This window comes from Seriola lalandi, unplaced genomic scaffold (genome assembly GCF_002814215.2).
Source record: "Seriola lalandi dorsalis isolate HSWRI2012SDOR001 ecotype SW California unplaced genomic scaffold, Sedor1 jcf7180002054985, whole genome shotgun sequence".
NCBI classification, from domain to species: Eukaryota; Metazoa; Chordata; class Actinopteri; order Carangiformes; family Carangidae; genus Seriola; species Seriola lalandi.
Window position 1 is genome coordinate 447,836 of NW_019525534.1, and position 18,010 is coordinate 465,845.

General features: G+C 34.9%; 2 protein-coding genes across 2 annotated transcripts in view; both read left to right on the forward strand.

Annotated features, from left to right (window-relative positions):
* The window catches only part of LOC111647354 (class I histocompatibility antigen, F10 alpha chain-like), a 10,286-nt gene extending 5,984 nt beyond the window's left edge, over positions 1-4,302 (forward strand). Inside the window, exons 3-7 of the mRNA XM_023396954.2 lie at positions 304-582; positions 853-1,155; positions 2,259-2,366; positions 3,247-3,264; positions 3,391-4,302. Of these exons, the coding sequence (XP_023252722.2) occupies positions 304-582; positions 853-1,155; positions 2,259-2,366; positions 3,247-3,264; positions 3,391-3,440 (758 nt within the window). The 3' untranslated portion in view covers positions 3,441-4,302. The remainder of the gene's footprint in view (positions 1-303; positions 583-852; positions 1,156-2,258; positions 2,367-3,246; positions 3,265-3,390) is intronic.
* A 9,091-nt stretch (positions 4,303-13,393) lies between these two features.
* Positions 13,394-17,504, forward strand: LOC111647353 (uncharacterized). Its single transcript, XM_023396953.2, has 2 exons — positions 13,394-13,673; positions 14,633-17,504. The coding sequence occupies exons 1-2, from the start codon at positions 13,475-13,477 to the stop codon at positions 15,298-15,300; spliced, it is 867 nt and encodes a 288-aa protein (XP_023252721.1). The 5' UTR covers positions 13,394-13,474; the 3' UTR covers positions 15,301-17,504.
* The last annotated feature ends 506 nt before the right edge of the window (positions 17,505-18,010 follow it).

Sequence of the window (18,010 nt, forward strand, 5' to 3'; positions counted from 1 at the left end):
ATGCCAGTTTGAAGACATGTTGCCTCTTGTTTTATTAAAAAAAACAAGACAGAATATGAGATATTTCCCACATAATACATGATGGAGGGATGTGACATTGTTTTATATCAGAGTCTTTTATATCAAGACATTTCTCAAAACCAGAATATGATCAGGGTGACTTTTGAACACTGGAAATAAATCATGTACTCATCCCGGCAGTAGCCCCCGTGGCACTCAAAATATCCCTGGAATTTTGTAGTTATAAATTATTATTTCTATTAATATATTATTTTTCTAATTTTGTGTTTTCCTTTCTCTCAGGAATCCATGTAATCCAGGTGTTGAATGGCTGTGAATGGGATGATGAGACTGGAGATGTTAATGGTTTTGGTTTAATTAGTTATGAAGGAGAAGACATCTTAATATTGGACATGAAGGCACAGAGATGGATTGCTACAAAACCTGAGCTTCTTGAAAGCCAACATAAGTGGAATAATGACACAGGTTGGCTAGAATTCATGGAGCACCGTTTGACCCAGGAGTGCCCTGTGAGGCTGAAGAACAGTTTAAACTATGGGAAGAGCTATCTGCAGAAAATAGGTAAAACAAGGGTTTAGGCTTGGTAAAATCTAACTGTCCACCAGAATCTAATATAAAGTGTTCTTATTGAATTTGAATCCTTTCGAATCTGTGATCAAATCTTTTTAAATTTAGCTCTCAACATTTGAGTGTTTAAGTAAAGTTAGAAATAAGTTAAACTGCCCTCTCATTTTTGGCTGAGAAGGCCCTCATTTGAGTGTCCCTCAGCTTTGAGTGGCAACATATTAAATGTTCACCTTTCTTGGTGTGTCTTGCCTTCTCCTTCTCTAGACCGTCCGTTGCTGTCTCTCCTCCAGAAGACTCCCTTGTCTCCAGTGACCTGCCATGCCACAGGTTTCTACCCTGGCAAGGCCGTTATATTTTGGAGCAGGGATGGAGAGGATCTTCACGAGGACGTGGACCGCAGCCAGCTCCTTCAAAACCATGACAACACCTTCCAGATGAGCGTGGATCTCGATCTGTCACTGGTCAAACCTGACGACTGGCCGCGGTACGAGTGTGTTTTTCAGCTCTCCGGTGTTGAGGATGACATCGTCATCAAGCTGGACCCAGCAGTGATCAAGACTAATTGGGGTAAGTAGGACAGGCGGAAAACATGCAATCACTCTGCTTAGTCAGATGTTTAATTTATCTGTTTCTTTTTTGCATACACCGAACTGGACTGTTTATATATAACACAAGAAGCAACGAACATCACTTCAGCATCAGTAACGACGTTTTCAAAGTCTGAATCTGCTGAATAGTTAAACATTTTGAGAAATACTTACTCTCTTGCAGAGAGTTGTGAGGTTGATACCACTTTTATGTATGTACCATAAACGTAAAGCTACAGCCAGCGGCCAGCTTATCTTAACATAATGACAGGAAACAGCTGTAAACAGCTAGTCTGGCTGTGTCCAAAGGTCACAAAACTCACCTGCGAGCACCTGTAAAGCTCATTGGTTAAGACCTTATATATTGTTTTTTTTAAGCTGCAAGTAAAAAGTGTAAAAACAACACATATGGTGTTGCAGGGGTGTTTATCTTTCAGACTATTTCCTGGGTGGGAACACTGACTTCTTGGCAGTGCGAGTGAGAGTGAGAGTTGTATCACTCTTCTAGTCTAACTCTCGACAAGAAAGCAAATAAGTGTGTTTTCCAACATGTCAAGCTATTCCCATACGTACAGTTTTGAGGTAATTATACTTTACTTGTGTATTTGTATTCTTTACTACTTCAAACTATTACTCTTTTAATGTGCTTTTTCACATCATTACATCTATCCAAGATTTTACATATAGAACATACAGTATGTGCAATGCATTGTCACAGATGAGACTAAACAGTATAAAAAGTATTTGAAGGGACCGTTCTCTATAATCAGTACTTGCTTACTTCGCTCTTCCAGCACGATTTTTACAGAATACGGGCTAAAAGATTTCAAATGAACTTGTAGTTTATGAAAAAAAAACATGTTCTTAGAGAGCTTTCTGCAAAGAAACTCTTTAAACCAACTAGTAAATAACTGCAATAATTAATCTACATCGACCTTATCTGTTTTAACAGACAGCAGGAAACCATCAGATGGAAATAGTAACTAGATGTGTGTAGCTATCAGTGGACTAATGTTCTCCCTTCTTGCATCTCACATACAGAACCTGATTTCTTACCTCTTTGTCTTCTGTTGTTTTGTTCAGTCAAGAATCCCAGTGTCCCAACACTCCTCGTCACTTTGTCTGCAGTGGTCACACTGGCTATCGTGTTCATAGCGGTCACAGGGATCCTAGTTTACAAAAAGAAAAAAGGTGAGAGACTGAAACTAATTGCTATAGTCCTTCCTCCTGTCACCTGCACTGTACCAGTGAAAGACAAAATCTAAAGTCACTGTTTGAAAGTGACCTCATAGGGACATAATTTGCTGCTTCACAAATCAAGGGGAGGTCTTCCTCATCAGGTTAGGTTTGGCCCAACATGTGTATGCCCAAAGAGAAAACTCTGTTTTTAGCCATGCAAGCAGCACGACTCTATGGAGGATGCTGTCTCTCTGTCGTTCCACCACTTTGACCCTTACTGAAATATCCTGACAACTACTGGTTGGACCGCGATGATACGTGGTACGAATGTTCACGTTCCCCTCAGGATGAACTTTAATAACTCGGATGATCCTCTGACTTTTTATTTAGCACCACAATGAGATCAAAGTTTTAATTTGTCCAGTACTTTTCATTCTGACCAAATACCTGCAGAACTAATGACACTCACATCAACCTCAGCTAAACTTTGTACCACTAATTGAACATGGTTAACATTATACCTGTTAACATCAGCATATTAACATTGTCATTGTGAGTAATGTTAGCATGTTAAAGTTTGCATTTAGTTTAAAGCTCTGTTAAATTTTGTTTCACTGCTTGTTATACCCAAACATCTCCTGCTGGGGCTGGTTAATATAAAAAGTTTCCCACCAGCAAACCATCGAGAGGCTTTTATTGTGAAGAAGCCATAGGAAATGGAGTGTGTTTATCACAGATTTAGCACACTTAGTTAGCGATGCTGTTCTCCAATAACAACAAGATAAGATAATAACCCTTCAAAGTCATTTTGAAACAGTATGATGACTGTGGATTTTTTCTATTAGATGTTCTGTGGCACAGAGATGAATTTTTCATTTTCTTTTTATTTCAGCCAAGAACTCTTCCAATTGTAAGTATTTTGTTTTTCCTTGGTGTTCATCTGGTCTGACCTACACTCTGCGGTAGTTTGTGTTAGTCAGGCAGACTGTAGCCTGGAACAAAATGAATGTCCTAACAATGTATCACTGCCTTCCAGCTCCTGACAACAACACTGAGCTCGCTGAGAACCTGAATCCAGAGACCTGATTCCACGCAGACCTCTTGAAGTATTCCGGCACCGTACTGGTTCACCGTTTTAACGCTATAAGAGAAAAAATGAAAAATGAAAAGTCAATACACTTGGGAATTTGTTGTGGATGGGATTTATCATGCTCCAACATACAACTACGTTACTGGGAGCGACAGTTATGGTTGACACTCAGTCATCAATGACTGACCGTGTCTGCGATCAAAAAAATACATGTGTTCACGTTCATTGCTGAACACAATCTATCCTTCACAATTTCTTTGTTTACAGTTTCTTTGTTCGGCTCTAAAGTGCTTGCACAAGCATCATTTTGTCAGTCAGGGTTCCTCAGCCATTGGCGATCCTTATACATATTTTAGGATCCTAAATTTTCATCCGATTACAGAGTTATCAAGTTGTCATTTGTAATTGCAGTAGCTCACCACAAGAGACCTCTGGTAGCTTCCCAAACCAGAGGTTACTTTGGTCTTTGAACTGAAAATATTTCAATTTTGAATTCATGTTATTTTTTTTATTTTTTTTTTGGTTTTGGTTTCTTTTTTTTTTTATCTCACCACCATGATCCTTTTTTGTTTTATTTGTGCAAATACCCAAACTAAACATTATCTTGATACCAAAAAGGAGTAAATAATAAATAAAAATCCTTCATGAACTGTGTCTAAAGAAGAAAACAGTCTTACATCTGTATTCATTTAGTTGTATGTTGTTTGTTTCTATTTGGAAATGTATACCAAGTAGCAGATACTGAAAACTAATAAAACTGTTCTTCAAGTGTCGGACAAGTTCTATATGCAGTTTAATGTTTTGCTTTTCAATAAAAGTCTCATCAAGTATTATCAATAAAAGCAATATTCAAAGTGTCTGGATTGTTTATGCATTGTCTTTTTAATTTTGTCAATACACTCACATAGTTACATCATGAATAGGGCTGCATAGCTATAGTTTAATTAAACACGGATGATGGGTTGCATTAAAAATGTTGTAGATTCATTCAAATAATAATGCATGTACCCCATCATATATAGCTTACTTTATTGTAGTGCCTGAGGTAGTAGATACCTCAAGAGGAATACAAATATGTATTTCTTCCATTTAACAAAGGAAGTCAACATCTTCAAATGTCAGATCTCCTTTTTATAAGCACATGCACAAACCTTTGATGATTTTAAAACTGTTTGGTTAGGAACGCAACATATGGATATATATGGAGATATAAATTCAAAACATATATGAAATACTCATAGTAAAATGCAATACTTGATTTCAATGCAATGTTTGTTTTATTGCAAAAATGTAAAAAAAAACAACATAGTATAGTATGGCATAAAAATGACATCGTATAGTAAGGCAAAAAAAATCAATAACACGACATAGTATAGTAAGGCATAAAAACGTCATAGTATAGTAGGGGAAAAAAGTCATAAAAACGTCATAGCAGAGTAAGGCAAAAAAAATCTATAAATCGACACAGTATAGTAAAGTGTAAAAACATCATGGTATAGCAAGGCAAAAATGTTAAAAAAAAACGACATAGTATAGTATTGCGTAAAAACGACATAGTATAGTAAGGCATTAAAAGGCATAAAAACTACATAGTATAATAAAGCAAAAAAAATCAATAAAACGACATAGTATAGTAAGGCATAAAAATTACATAGTATAGTTAGGCAAAAAATATCAATATAACGACATAGTATAGTGAGGCAAAAAAGTCATAAAAAGATCATAGTATAGTAAGGCAAAAATAAAAAATGAAACTACATAGTATAATAAGGCATAAAGAGTCATAAAAACGCCATAGTATCGACAGGCAAAAAAAATCAATTAAACGACATAGTATAGTAAGGCATAAAATTACATAGTATAGTAAGGCAAAAAATATCAATATAACGACATAGTATAGTGAGGCAAAAAAGTCATAAAAAGGTCATAGTATAGTAAGGCAAAAATAAAAACAATAAAACTACATAGTATAATAAGGCATAAAGAGTCATAAAAATGCCATAGTATCGTCAGGCACAAAAAATCATAAAAATTACATAGTATAGTAAGGTATAACAATGACATTGTATAGTAAGGCAAAAAAAATCAATAGAACGACATAGTATAGCAAGGCATAAAAAGCCATAAAAATGCCATAGTATAGCAATGCATAAAAAGCCATAAAAATGCCATAGTATAGTAAGGCATAAAAAGTCCAAAAAACGACACAGTATATTAAAGCGTAAAAACGACATAGTATAGCAAGGCATAAAAATTACGTAGTACAGTAAGGCAAAAATATAAAAGAAAAAAACGACATAGTATAGTATGGCATAAAAATTACATAGTATAGTAAGGCAAAAAATATGAATATAACGACATAGTATAGTGAGGCAAAAAAGTCATAAAAAGGTCATAGTATAGTAAGGCAAAAAAAAACAATAAAACTATATAGTATAGTAAGGCATAAAAGTAAAAAAAACGACACAGTATAGTAAGGCATTAAAACTACATAGTATAATAAGGCATAAAGAGTCATAAAAACGCCATAGTATCGTCAGGCACAAAAAATCATAAAAATTACATAGTATAGTAAGGTATAAAAATCACATTGTATAGTAAGGCAAAAAAAATCAATAGAACAACATAGTATAGCAAGGCATAAAAAGCCATAAAAATGCCATAGTATAGTAAGGCATAAAAAGTCAAAAAAATTACACAGTATATTAAAGCGTAAAAACGACATAGTATAGCAAGGCATAAAAATTACGTAGTACAGTAAGGCAAAAATGCAGAAAAAAAAACGACATAGTATAGTATGGCATAAAAATTACATAATATAGTAAGTCAAAAAATATCAATATAACGACATAGTATAGTAAGGCATAAAAGTAAAAAAAACGACACAGTATAGTAAGGCGTAAAAACTACATAGTATAGCAAGGCATAAAAATTACGTAGTACAGTAAGGCAAATATGTAAAAAAAAAAAACCAACATAGTATAGTATGGCATAAAAAGTCAAAAAATCGACATAGTATAGTATGGCGTAAAAACGACATAGTATAGTAAGGCATAAAAACGTCATAGTATAGTAGGGGAAAAAAGTCATAAAAACGTCATAGCAGAGTAAGGCAAAAAAAATCTATAAATCGACACAGTATAGTAAAGTGTAAAAACGTCATGGTATAGTAAGGCAAAAATGTAAAAAAAAAAACGACATAGTATAGTAAGGCATAAAAAGTCAAAAAAACGACACAGTATATTAAAGCGTAAAAACGACATAGTATAGCAAGGCATAAAAATTACGTAGTACAGTAAGGCAAAAATGTAAAAAAAAAAAACGACATAGTATAGTATGGCATAAAAATTACATAGTATAGTAAGGCAAAAAATATCAATATAACGACATAGTATAGTGAGGCAAAAAAGTCATAAAAAGGTCATAGTATAGTAAGGCAAAAAAAAACAATAAAACTACATAGTATAGTAAGGCATAAAAGTAAAAAAAACGACACAGTATAGTAAGCCATAAAAATGCCATAGTATAGTAAGGCATAAAAAGTCAAAAAAACGACACAGTATATTAAAGCGTAAAAACGACATAGTATAGCAAGGCATAAAAATTATATAGTACAGTAAGGCAAAAATGTAAAATAAAAAAACGACATAGTATAATATGGCATAAAAACGACATAGTATAGTAGGGGAAAAAAGTCATAAAAACGTCATAGCAGAGTAAGGCAAAAAAAATCAATAGAACAACATAGTATAGCAAGGCATAAAAAGCCATAAAAATGCCATAGTATAGCAAGGCATAAAAAGCCATAAAAATGCCATAGTATAGTAAGGCATAAAAAGTCAAAAAAACGACACAGTATATTAAAGCGTAAAAACGACATAGTATAGCAAGGCATAAAAATTACATAGTATAGTAAGGCAAAAAAAATCAATAGAACGACATAGTATAGCAAGGCATAAAAAGCCATAAAAATGCCATAGTATAGTCAGCCACAAAAAATCATAAAAATTACATAGTATAGTAACTGCATAAAAAGTCAAAAAAACGACACAGTATATTAAAGCGTAAAAACGACATAGTATAGCAAGGCATAAAAATTACATAGTACAGTAAGGCAAAAATGTAAAAAAAAAAAACGACATAGTATAATATGGCATAAAAACGACATAGTATAGTAAGACAAAAAACATCATAGTATAGTAGGGGAAAAAAGTCATAAAAACGTCATAGCAGAGTAAGGCAAAAAAAATCTATAAATCAACACAGTATAGTAAAGTGTAAAAACGTCATGGTATAGTAAGGCAAAAAAAAAAAAAAAAACGACATAGTATAGTATGGCGTAAAAACGACACAGTATAGTAAGGCATTAAAAGGCATAAAAACGACATAATATAATAAAGCAAAAAAAATCAATAAAACGACATAGTATAGTAAGGCATAAAAATTACATAGTATAGTAAGGCAAAAAATATCAACATATAACGACATAGTATAGTGAGGCAAAGAAGTCATAAAAAGGTCATAGTATGGTAGGCAAAAAAAACAATAAAACTACATAGTATAGTATGGCATAAAAGTAAAAAAAAACGACACAGTACAGTAAGGACTAAAAACGACATAGTATAGTAAGGCATAAAAACGTCATAGTATAGTAGGGGAAAAAAGTCATAAAAACGTCATAGCAGAGTAAGGCAAAAAAAATCTATAAATCGACATAGTATAGTAAAGTGTAAAAACGTCATGGTATAGTAAGGCAAAAATGTAAAAAAAAACGACACAGTATAGTATGGCGTAAAAACGACATAGTATAATAAAGCAAAAAAAAATCTATAAAATGACATAGTATAGTAAGGCATAAAAATTACATAGTATAGTAAGGCAAAAAATATCAATATAACAACATAGTATAGTAAGGCATAAAAGTAAAAAAAACGACACAGTATAGTAAGGCATTAAAAGCATAAAAAGGCATTAAAACTACATGGTATAATAAGGCACAAAGAGTCATAAAAACGGCATAGTATCGTCAGGCACAAAAAATCATAACAATTACATAGTATAGTAAGGTATAAAAATGACATTGTATAGTAAGGCAAAAAAAATCAATAGAACAACATAGTATAGCAAGGCATAAAAAGCCATAAAAATGCCATAGTATAGTAAGGCATAAAAAGTAAAAAAAAGGTCATCGTATAATCAAGCGGAAAAACGACATAGTATAGCAAGGCATAAAAAGCCATAAAAATGCCATAGTATAGTAAGGCATAAAAAGTAAAAAAAAGGTCATCGTATAATCAAGCGGAAAAACGACATAGTATAGCAAGGCATAAAAATTACGTTGTATAGTAAGGCAAAAATGTAGAAAAAAAAACAACATAGTATAGTATGTCATAAAAAGTCAAAAAAACGACATAGTATAGTAAGGCATTAAAAGGCATAAAAACTACATAGTATAGCAGGGGAAAAAAGTCACAAAAAGTTCATAGTATAGTAAGGGAAAAAGAATCTATAAAACGACATAATATAGTAAGGCATAAAAAGTCTAAAAAATGACATAGTATAGTAAAGTGTAAAAACGTCATGGTATAGTAAGGCAAAAATGTAAAAAAAAACGACATAGTATAGTAAGGCATAAAAGTAAAAAAAACGACACAGTATAGTAAGGCGTAAAAACGACATAGTATAGTAAGGCATAAAAAGGCATTAAAACTACATGGTATAATAAGGCACAAAGAGTCATAAAAACGGCATAGTTTCGTCAGGTACAAAAAATCATAACAATTACATAGTATAGTAAGGTATAAAAATGACATTGTATAGTAAGGCAAAAAAAATCAATAGAACAACATAGTATAGCAAGGCATAAAAAGCCATAAAAATGCCATGGTATAGTAAGGCATAAAAAGCCATAAAAATGCCATGGTATAGTAAGGCATAAAAAGTAAAAAAAAGGTCATCGTATAATCAAGCGGAAAAACGACATAGTATAGCAAGGCATAAAAATTACGTTGTATAGTAAGGCAAAAATGTAGAAAAAAAACCAACATAGTATAGTATGTCATAAAAAGTAAAAAAAAATACAATGTATAGTAAAGCATAAAAAGGCATAAAAACCTCATAGTATAGCAGGGGAAAAAAGTCACAAAAAGTTCAAAGTATAGTAAGGCAAAAAGAATCTATAAAACGACATAATATAGTAAGGCATAAAAAGTGTAAAAAACGACATAGTATAGTAAAGTGTAAAAACGTCATGGTATAGTAAGGCAAAAATGTAAAAAAAAAACGACATAGTATAGTATGGCACAAAAATGACATTGTATAGTAAGGCAAAAAATATCAATATAACGACATAGTATAGTAAGCCATAAAAAGCCATAAAAATGCCATAGTATAGTCAGGCACAAATAGGTCATAGTATAGTAAGACAAAAAAAGGCATAAATAGGTCATAGTATAGTAAGGCAAAAAAAATTAATAAAACATCACAGTATAATAACGCATATAAGTAAAAAATACGAAAGTATAGTAAAGCGTAAAAATGACATAGTATAGTAAGGCATAAAGAGGCATAAAAACGACATAGTATAGTAAGGCAAAAAAGTCATAAAAAGGTCATAGTATAGTAAGGCAAAAAAAATCTATAAATCGACACAGTATATTAAGGCATAAAAAGTCAAATAACAAAATACTATAGTTAGGCACAAAAACGACATAGTATAGTATGGCATAAAAATCACATAGTATAGTAAGGCAAAAATGTAAAAAAAAACGACATAGTATAGTATGGCAAAAAAATGACATCGTATAGTAAGGCAAAAAATATCAATAAACCGACATGGTATAGTAAGGCATGAAAATGATATAGTATAGTGAGGCATAAAAAGGCATAAAAACTACATAGTATAGCAGGGGAAAAAAGTCACAAATAGTTCATAGTATAGTAAGGCATAAAAAGTCTAAAAGACGACATAGTTTAGTAAGGCGTAAAAAGGCATAAAAAGCATAAAATCGTCATAGTATAGTAAGGCATAAAAAGTAAAAAAAAATACAATGTATAGTAAAGCATAAAAAGGCATAAAAACTACATAGTATAGTAGGGGGAAAAAGTCATAAAAAAGTCATAGCATAGTAAGGCAAAAAAAATTTATAAAACGACATAGTATAGTAAAGCGTAAAAACGACATAGTATAGTAAGGCATTAAAAGGCATAAAAACTACATAGTATAATAAAGCAAAAAAAAAATCAATAAAATGACATAGTATAGTAAGGCATAAAAATGACATCGTATAGTAAGGCAAAAAATATCAATAAAACGACATAGTATAGTAAGCCAGGAAAAGCCATAAAAATGACATAGTATAGTGAGGCACAAAAAGGCATCAAAACTACATAGTATAGTCAGGCAAAAAAGTCATAAAAACGACATAGTATAGTAAGGCATAAAAAGGCATTAATACTACATAGTATAACAAGGCAAAAAAGTCATAAAAAGGTTATAGTATAGTAAGGCAAAAAAGTCATAAAAAGGTCATAGTATAGTAAGGCAAAAAAAGTGAAAAAAAAGAAATTGTATAGTAAAGCATAAAAACAACATAGTATAATAAGGCATAAAAAGGCATAAAAACTACATAGTATAATAAAGCAAAAAAAATCAATAAAACGGCATTGTATAGTAAGGCATAAAAAGAAATAGTAAGTAATAAAAAAGTCATAGCATAGTAAGGCATAAATAGTCATGACATAGTAAGTCATAAAAAAAACCATACTATAGTAAGGCATAAAAATGTTATTGTATGCTACAGCATAAAAAGTTCATAGTATAGTAACGCATAAAAATATAGTATTGTAAGGAATACAAACGTCATAGTATCATAAGGAATAAAAAAAAGTCATAGTATAGTAAGACATAAAAACATCTTAGTATAGTAATGCATAAAAAGGTCACAGTATAGTAAGGCAAAAAAAATAAATAAAACGTCATAGTATAGTATGGCATAAAAATGACATCATATAGTAAGGCAAAAAAAAATCAATAAAATGACATAGTATAGTAAGGCATAAAAACCCATAAAAACTACATAGTATAGTATGAGAAAAAAGTCATAAAAAGGTCATAGTATAGTAAGGAATAAAAATATTTGTGACAACAAATGTGTTATTTGCTGGACCCAAGTGCAGAAAAGAAGACAGAGGTTCACTGAATGGGTTTTAACAGAGTTTATTGCAAACATTGAGAGGTGGTGCAAAAGATGAACACTGGGAGAGTCTGTAATAGGGAAGGTGGTATCCAGTCATCCAGGTAATGGTGAAGTCAGGATGTCCAGTTTGTCCGGAGGTGGAGGTGAGCAGAGGATGGAGTCCAGGAGGATGACAACAGAAGACCAGAGAATGGCATGTTAGAATGGAGAATATGGCAGACCAGAAACAACAAGGTGAGTGAGAATTGACCTAAGGCAAATGGAGAGTTGAGTTACGACAGTTAACAATAACACAAATGAAGCAAAACGAGAAAACTCCTCAAAGGGGCTGAGTTGAAGTACTACCGACGTAGTTGAAACATCAATCTGGCCAAGAATGGTGAGTAGATCTGGGGTTATATACTCAGGAAGGCTTGATTGGTGACAGGCAGGTGGGTTGAACGGCAGGTGTGTGGAATGAACAGGGTGGAATCAACGGAGTGCTGGGAAACCTGAGGCCTGTACTACAAAGCAAGTTCAACATACCTGCACTTTTAGTTATCTGGCTTAACTGAACCTGTACTACGAAACTGGTTATAAACTGGCTAAGTTAACCCTGGGTTTACCTGTCCGGCTACAAGCGTGTTCATGTAAAATAACTGTAGTTGTTAATTATAGTAAGTTCAGTTATAACTACGTCCAAAAGTGATATTCAACGTGGGGAAATGTAAACATTATGATCACATAACTAGAATAAAAAGAAATATTTCTGAATATAATCACTATTAAAGTCAGCATAATGATATATTGTAAATAAGTGGATGAAAATAGTCTGATGATGAACAAACTGTTATGAACATGAGATGCAAATAAAACAGTTAAAGTTAATGTCAGAGTGTTTCTGCTGCAGAGAGGAGAGAAAGAAGAGAGGAGAGAAGTAGTTGATGTCCGATGAGTCATTCTGACTGAAAGGTTTAAAAATCATAAATCAGATTTACAATCATGGGAAATATTCCACAGGATATGGATCATTGTTATTATCAAAGACATTATAGGTTTAGTTTTTATTTCCAGACATCATCACAGAGTCACAAAATGGTTGTCTTGGAGACATACTCTCTTGGACGGCACATCGTAATGATCTAATATGACTTCACTCCAGACATAGTGCGAACAAGTTCACCAAATATTGGTAGGGACAGTTCTGTCCTCCCAAAATACTGGTAGGGACATGTCCCTATTGTCCATATGCAAACCTACACCCTTGGTTTACAAGAATGAAAAATTAAAATTTTGAAATAAGTGAACTAGACCAATTGTAACTAACATAATGTTTGGCTCTGGTATGAGTTGGTTCAGATAGTTAGAAGAGAGAGAGAGTGAGAGAGAGAGAGAGAGAGAGAGAAAGAGAGAGAGAGCATAAATGACAGTCTCAGTATACGCTTCATTTAATAATTAAAGGCCTTTTATACATGCACCTTCTTCATTTATTTAATTTCCATAGTGATTATCTACTATAAATTGTAGATATTAATTCAAAGACATAAGATGTAAAACAGAAAATATATTTATAAAAAATTATAATAGCTAAATGATAATAAATAATGCAATACAATAACGAATGGGAACATGGGGCTTTAAATGTTAGTTTTTTGGCTCCACCAGGTGGCAGTAAATTCTCATATCTCACCCATAGATTGTAAATAAAAAGTGTCACCCAAAGGCTACCGGTGAGATGCACACTGAGCATGCGTAGAGACATTAACCCGGAAGTGTAGCTTGTAAACAAACGACGCCTCGGAGGGCAGGCTCCTGTGTTTTCTCTGCACTCCGCCGGTCTACACGCCGCCCCAATGTCTAAAATCGAGATGCTGAGGGTGCTGATAAACCAGCGGCTCACCGCGGCCGCAGAGGAGATCTTCGGGGTGTTTGGGAGGACCATAGCCGAGTACGAGGAGGAGATCTCCCGCTCCAAGCTGGAGATCGACCGCCAGCGCCGGCTGCTGGACCTCTCCAGGAAGCCGCAGATATCTCTGCAGGTCAGCAGCGCAGGTTGGTGAATGTTTTAGTACCTGGAGAGTAAACGACAGTTAAACCCCGTTCGTTACCGCGGTTAAAGACATCAGTGAGCCACTGAACGAAGCTCTTCATCTGCACAGTGATAACAGTAGTTACTGTCTGTTCAAACACTGTGAACACACAAGCAAAAGTAATGAACTTCAATTTTAATTTGATATTCTTTCTAAAAAGTAATGGTTGAACAACAATTATTTACTTTTCCAACGTTTCACTTGCTTCTGTGCTGTTTTGTGGCTATTAATGATTACCCATAAACCACCTGTAAACCTGTAACCACCTGTGAACCACCTTTAACTATCTGTAAACCACTTTTAACCATCTGTTAACACCTGTAAGCAACCGTAAACTACCTTTAACTATCTGTAACCACCTGTAAACCTCCTTTAACTAACCACCAGTAACTACCTTTAATCAACCGTAACCACCAATAACTACCTGTAGCCACATGTGAACCACCTTTAACTACCCGAACCATCCGTAAACTACCTGTAATCACCTTTAAACCCGTAAACCACCTGTATCCCCTTGTAAACCACCCATAATCACCAGTGACTATCTGTAGCAACCTGTAAACCACTTATGATTACCTGTTACCACCTGTTAACCGCCTGTAACTACCTGTAAACCACTGGTAACCAACGGTTAATCACCTTTAACTACATGTAACCACCTGTAAACTTCCTGTTACCATCACAAGCTCACAAGCTCACAGGGCACAAAGGGTAGTCCTCCAGGAACCGCACTATCGTTGGGTAGATACAGACAATGTCAAATGACAGTCAGGATATACACATGATCCAGCCAGATACTAGGTTTGACCTGGTGTTGTTCTTTAGAAAATTCTTTCTCTGTAAAAAAATTAATAAATAAATACATTTTAAAAAATACAGTTTTTAAAACATGTTTTGACTCTCGCCGTGTCTGTTGTCCAGCCCTCTCTGAACAGCAGGAGTGGAGCTCCACTCTGGGCCTAAATGAAACAAAGTCTCCTCATATCAAAGAGGAGGAGGAGGACGAGCTGTGGCCGGCTCAGCAGGAGGACGAGCTTCAGGCGACGGAGCAGAACGACGTCAAGTTCGTGTTGTTCCGTAGCGGCGGTGCGAGAAACGAGCAGGATGACGACCACGTGACCCCCTCGCTCTCAAACTTCCGGAGCCAGGACCTGGAGGACTCAGAGCTTGACCCCCAGCCGGGGACCTCAGTCCAGCAGACCTGCTCTGAACTCGATGAGGACGCTCCTGAAACTTCAGATCTGGCTTCAGGTAACGGCCAGCTCGACTGTGTCGACCTGGAAGCTCCGCTGTCCGAGGTGGTGGACTCGTACATTTGCACCATTTGTGGCCGTGCGTTCGCTCAGCGAGGCCACTGGGCCAAACACGTGCAGGTGCACAGGAAAGTAGAGACCAAAGTTGACAAGTCGTACACGTGTGACATTTGCGGCAAGAGACTGACGCGGTTTGACGGCTATCAGAAACACTTGAGGATCCACACGGGCGAGAAGCCGTACTGCTGCGATGAGTGCGGCCGCAGATTCAGCGACAACTCGAATTACAAACGGCACATTCGCACACACACAGGACAGAAAACACAGCAGAGCTGAGGCACAGCAGAGACACTAATATCTGACGGAGCACAGTAAAAGATGTCAAACCTCCGTTATAAGAAGTGGTAAAAAGCACAGCCAGGACATGTCAATGCTGACGTGGGTGCGTTTGAAAATGTTTCTTTTATTTGTCTCCATTTTTGTCCCCCTCTGCACACTAAGCTGCTGTTTCATCCCATGACAAGAAACATTTTAAAAAATCTCTCCCGAGGAGAAGCAATATCAGCACACCAGTCTTGTGTTATAGAGTGGGCGGGGAAACACTAATTTATGATGATCAGGTTTTTCAGGAATAGAGGAATATCTGCTTTTACAGAGTCACCTCAGACTCTGACCCTTTATTTTCATGTGGATACATAATGCTTTGAGTTAATAACATATAACAGATGACTGCACTGCTATAAACTGGGACAAATTATGAATATTTGGGCGGCAGGGAGGTACAGTGGTTAGAGCTATCGCCTAACAGCAAGAAGGTTCTGGGTTCAAACAAGTACCTGTGGCGGCATCCTCCAGGTACTCCGGCTTCCTCCATTAGTCCAAAGACATGTAGGTTACTTGATGACTCTAAATCGCCTGTAGGTGTGAATGTGAGCATGAATGGTTGTTTGTCTGTCTGTCCAGGGTGTACCTCGCCCTCACCCAATGTCAGGTCATCTACAAAACACAATGGAGAACATGTGAGTGAGCAGACTCATTTACAACAGAGCCCCGGGAAATTCAAAGACAGACACAGAAATGAAATGAAAATTAAACAATATAAACTTTAAAAAGCTGAATTAGATCAGTAGAGTGTCATCGACCGTGTTCGTGTCAGCGAGCCAGATGCTTAAAACTCGGTGCAAGTTCACGACTAAAGCACAAAGACTGAAATATGGAGATTCACTGTGATCACATGGTTCTTATATATAAATGTAAGAGCCTGATTACCACTCTTTAACTGGATGTAGGCACTGAAACCTGACCCATACTGGATTTTGCAGGCCAGTAATGACATTAATATATAAAGAAAAATAAGATGGTATATCAGCCGTACTGAGCAGTATTGACATTTATAAAAAAAAAAGGATTCTTCCATTAAACAAAAGAATAGGACTCACAGAATTTTAAATAATTTTTCTTGCATCAACATTTCAATGTGGACAGATGAATGGAGGGAAACTTTGGACATGTGAGTGGATTTTTCATATTTATCCTCATTAATGTGAACATGGACCTGGACAAGACAAGAAGAGACACATACAGTATTTTTATATCTTAAATATATTCTAATAGACATTTATGCATTGGAGAAAACGGTGTTGCAGTTTTTTAAGATGCATCAAACATATCTGATGTTGACACAGGAGCAGTTTGCTGTCACTGTAGATTCACCAGTGTTTGACTTGTGACCAATACATTTTTAAATTTTTTGTTACTGGTAGCGAGGCGGTGCAGAGGTCTGTAGCACAAATATCATGGTTTTGATTAAATCAGAACAACATGGAAACATAAAAGTCTGGAGTTTGTATTCGGGATGTCAGGAACATTTGAAAACCAGTTCAGGATGTCAACTCTACGACAATTTACTTAAGTAATAAATGCACATGATAAAAAACATATTTTCATGTTTAAACTGTTTTATTTTACCATGATTAAAAAATAAAAGGCTCCATTAGACCAATAACATTTCACCTGAGGAAAAAGTCATCTGTGATACCCGGAGTGTCTGTAAGTGACAATCTGTAGGGCTGCACCTTTATTGCACAATTATTTCCATATTTTATTAAATCTGCCAATTATTGTGTCAGTTGATTAATTGTTAATTTATTCAGTTTAATTTGTAGCCCCAGCCTACAAATCATACCCTCCAGATGCAAGAGAACATGCTAGTTTGGTCAGAGACCCAGCAAAACAAAAATCATCATCATTTTTATATTTCTTCTAATGAGATTAGGATTTTGACATTTCAACTGTAAACTGTTGTTTACATTTTTTATTATTTAAAAATGTAAACAACATATCTGCAGAACTTATCAAAATTGAATTTGAATGACATCTGAACACTTTTCTACCTCAGGGTGACAATCCCAAACGCACATAAGATCAGGATCTTAATATAATTTTGTAAAATGTTTATGTCTCTGAATATGAAAACGACACAGGTAAACATGTTTGGAATAATGTGTGAAATTAAAAAGTTTCTATTTGTGTTTCTTCTATTCTGGGGACATTGATGCTGTCACATTGTCTGTAAAAGGGAAATCTATGAACACTGAATAAGTGCAGTGAACTTACTGACCTGCTTCTTTCGCACCAGCAGATGGCAGCACAACACTTTATTTAAAAACAGCTTCTTTGTAAACCCACATGAGATGAGGGGGTTCGAATTCCACAATATAGTTTAATATATTTTCTTTCAGTATCTTATTAAGTAATTTAGATTTTTATAAAACACTGCAAGTTCTCTTTATAAAAAATAAACAGGTGTGCAGCAGCTCTGCTGAGAAACAATTACAGAATTACAGTTGATAAAGAAACCATGATATATTGTGTAGTGTACTGTGTATTGTGTACTATACCTGGAACTTCCTCAAGGTTCTCTTCTGGGGCCCTGAGCCCAGTAACAACTCAAGGACTCCTGTAACTCCTTCTAAAACTCATGAAACCCCAGGACCCTTGAGCTCTCCTTCAAAAGTCCTTTTCCTAGAACATGTTCAGGAGACCC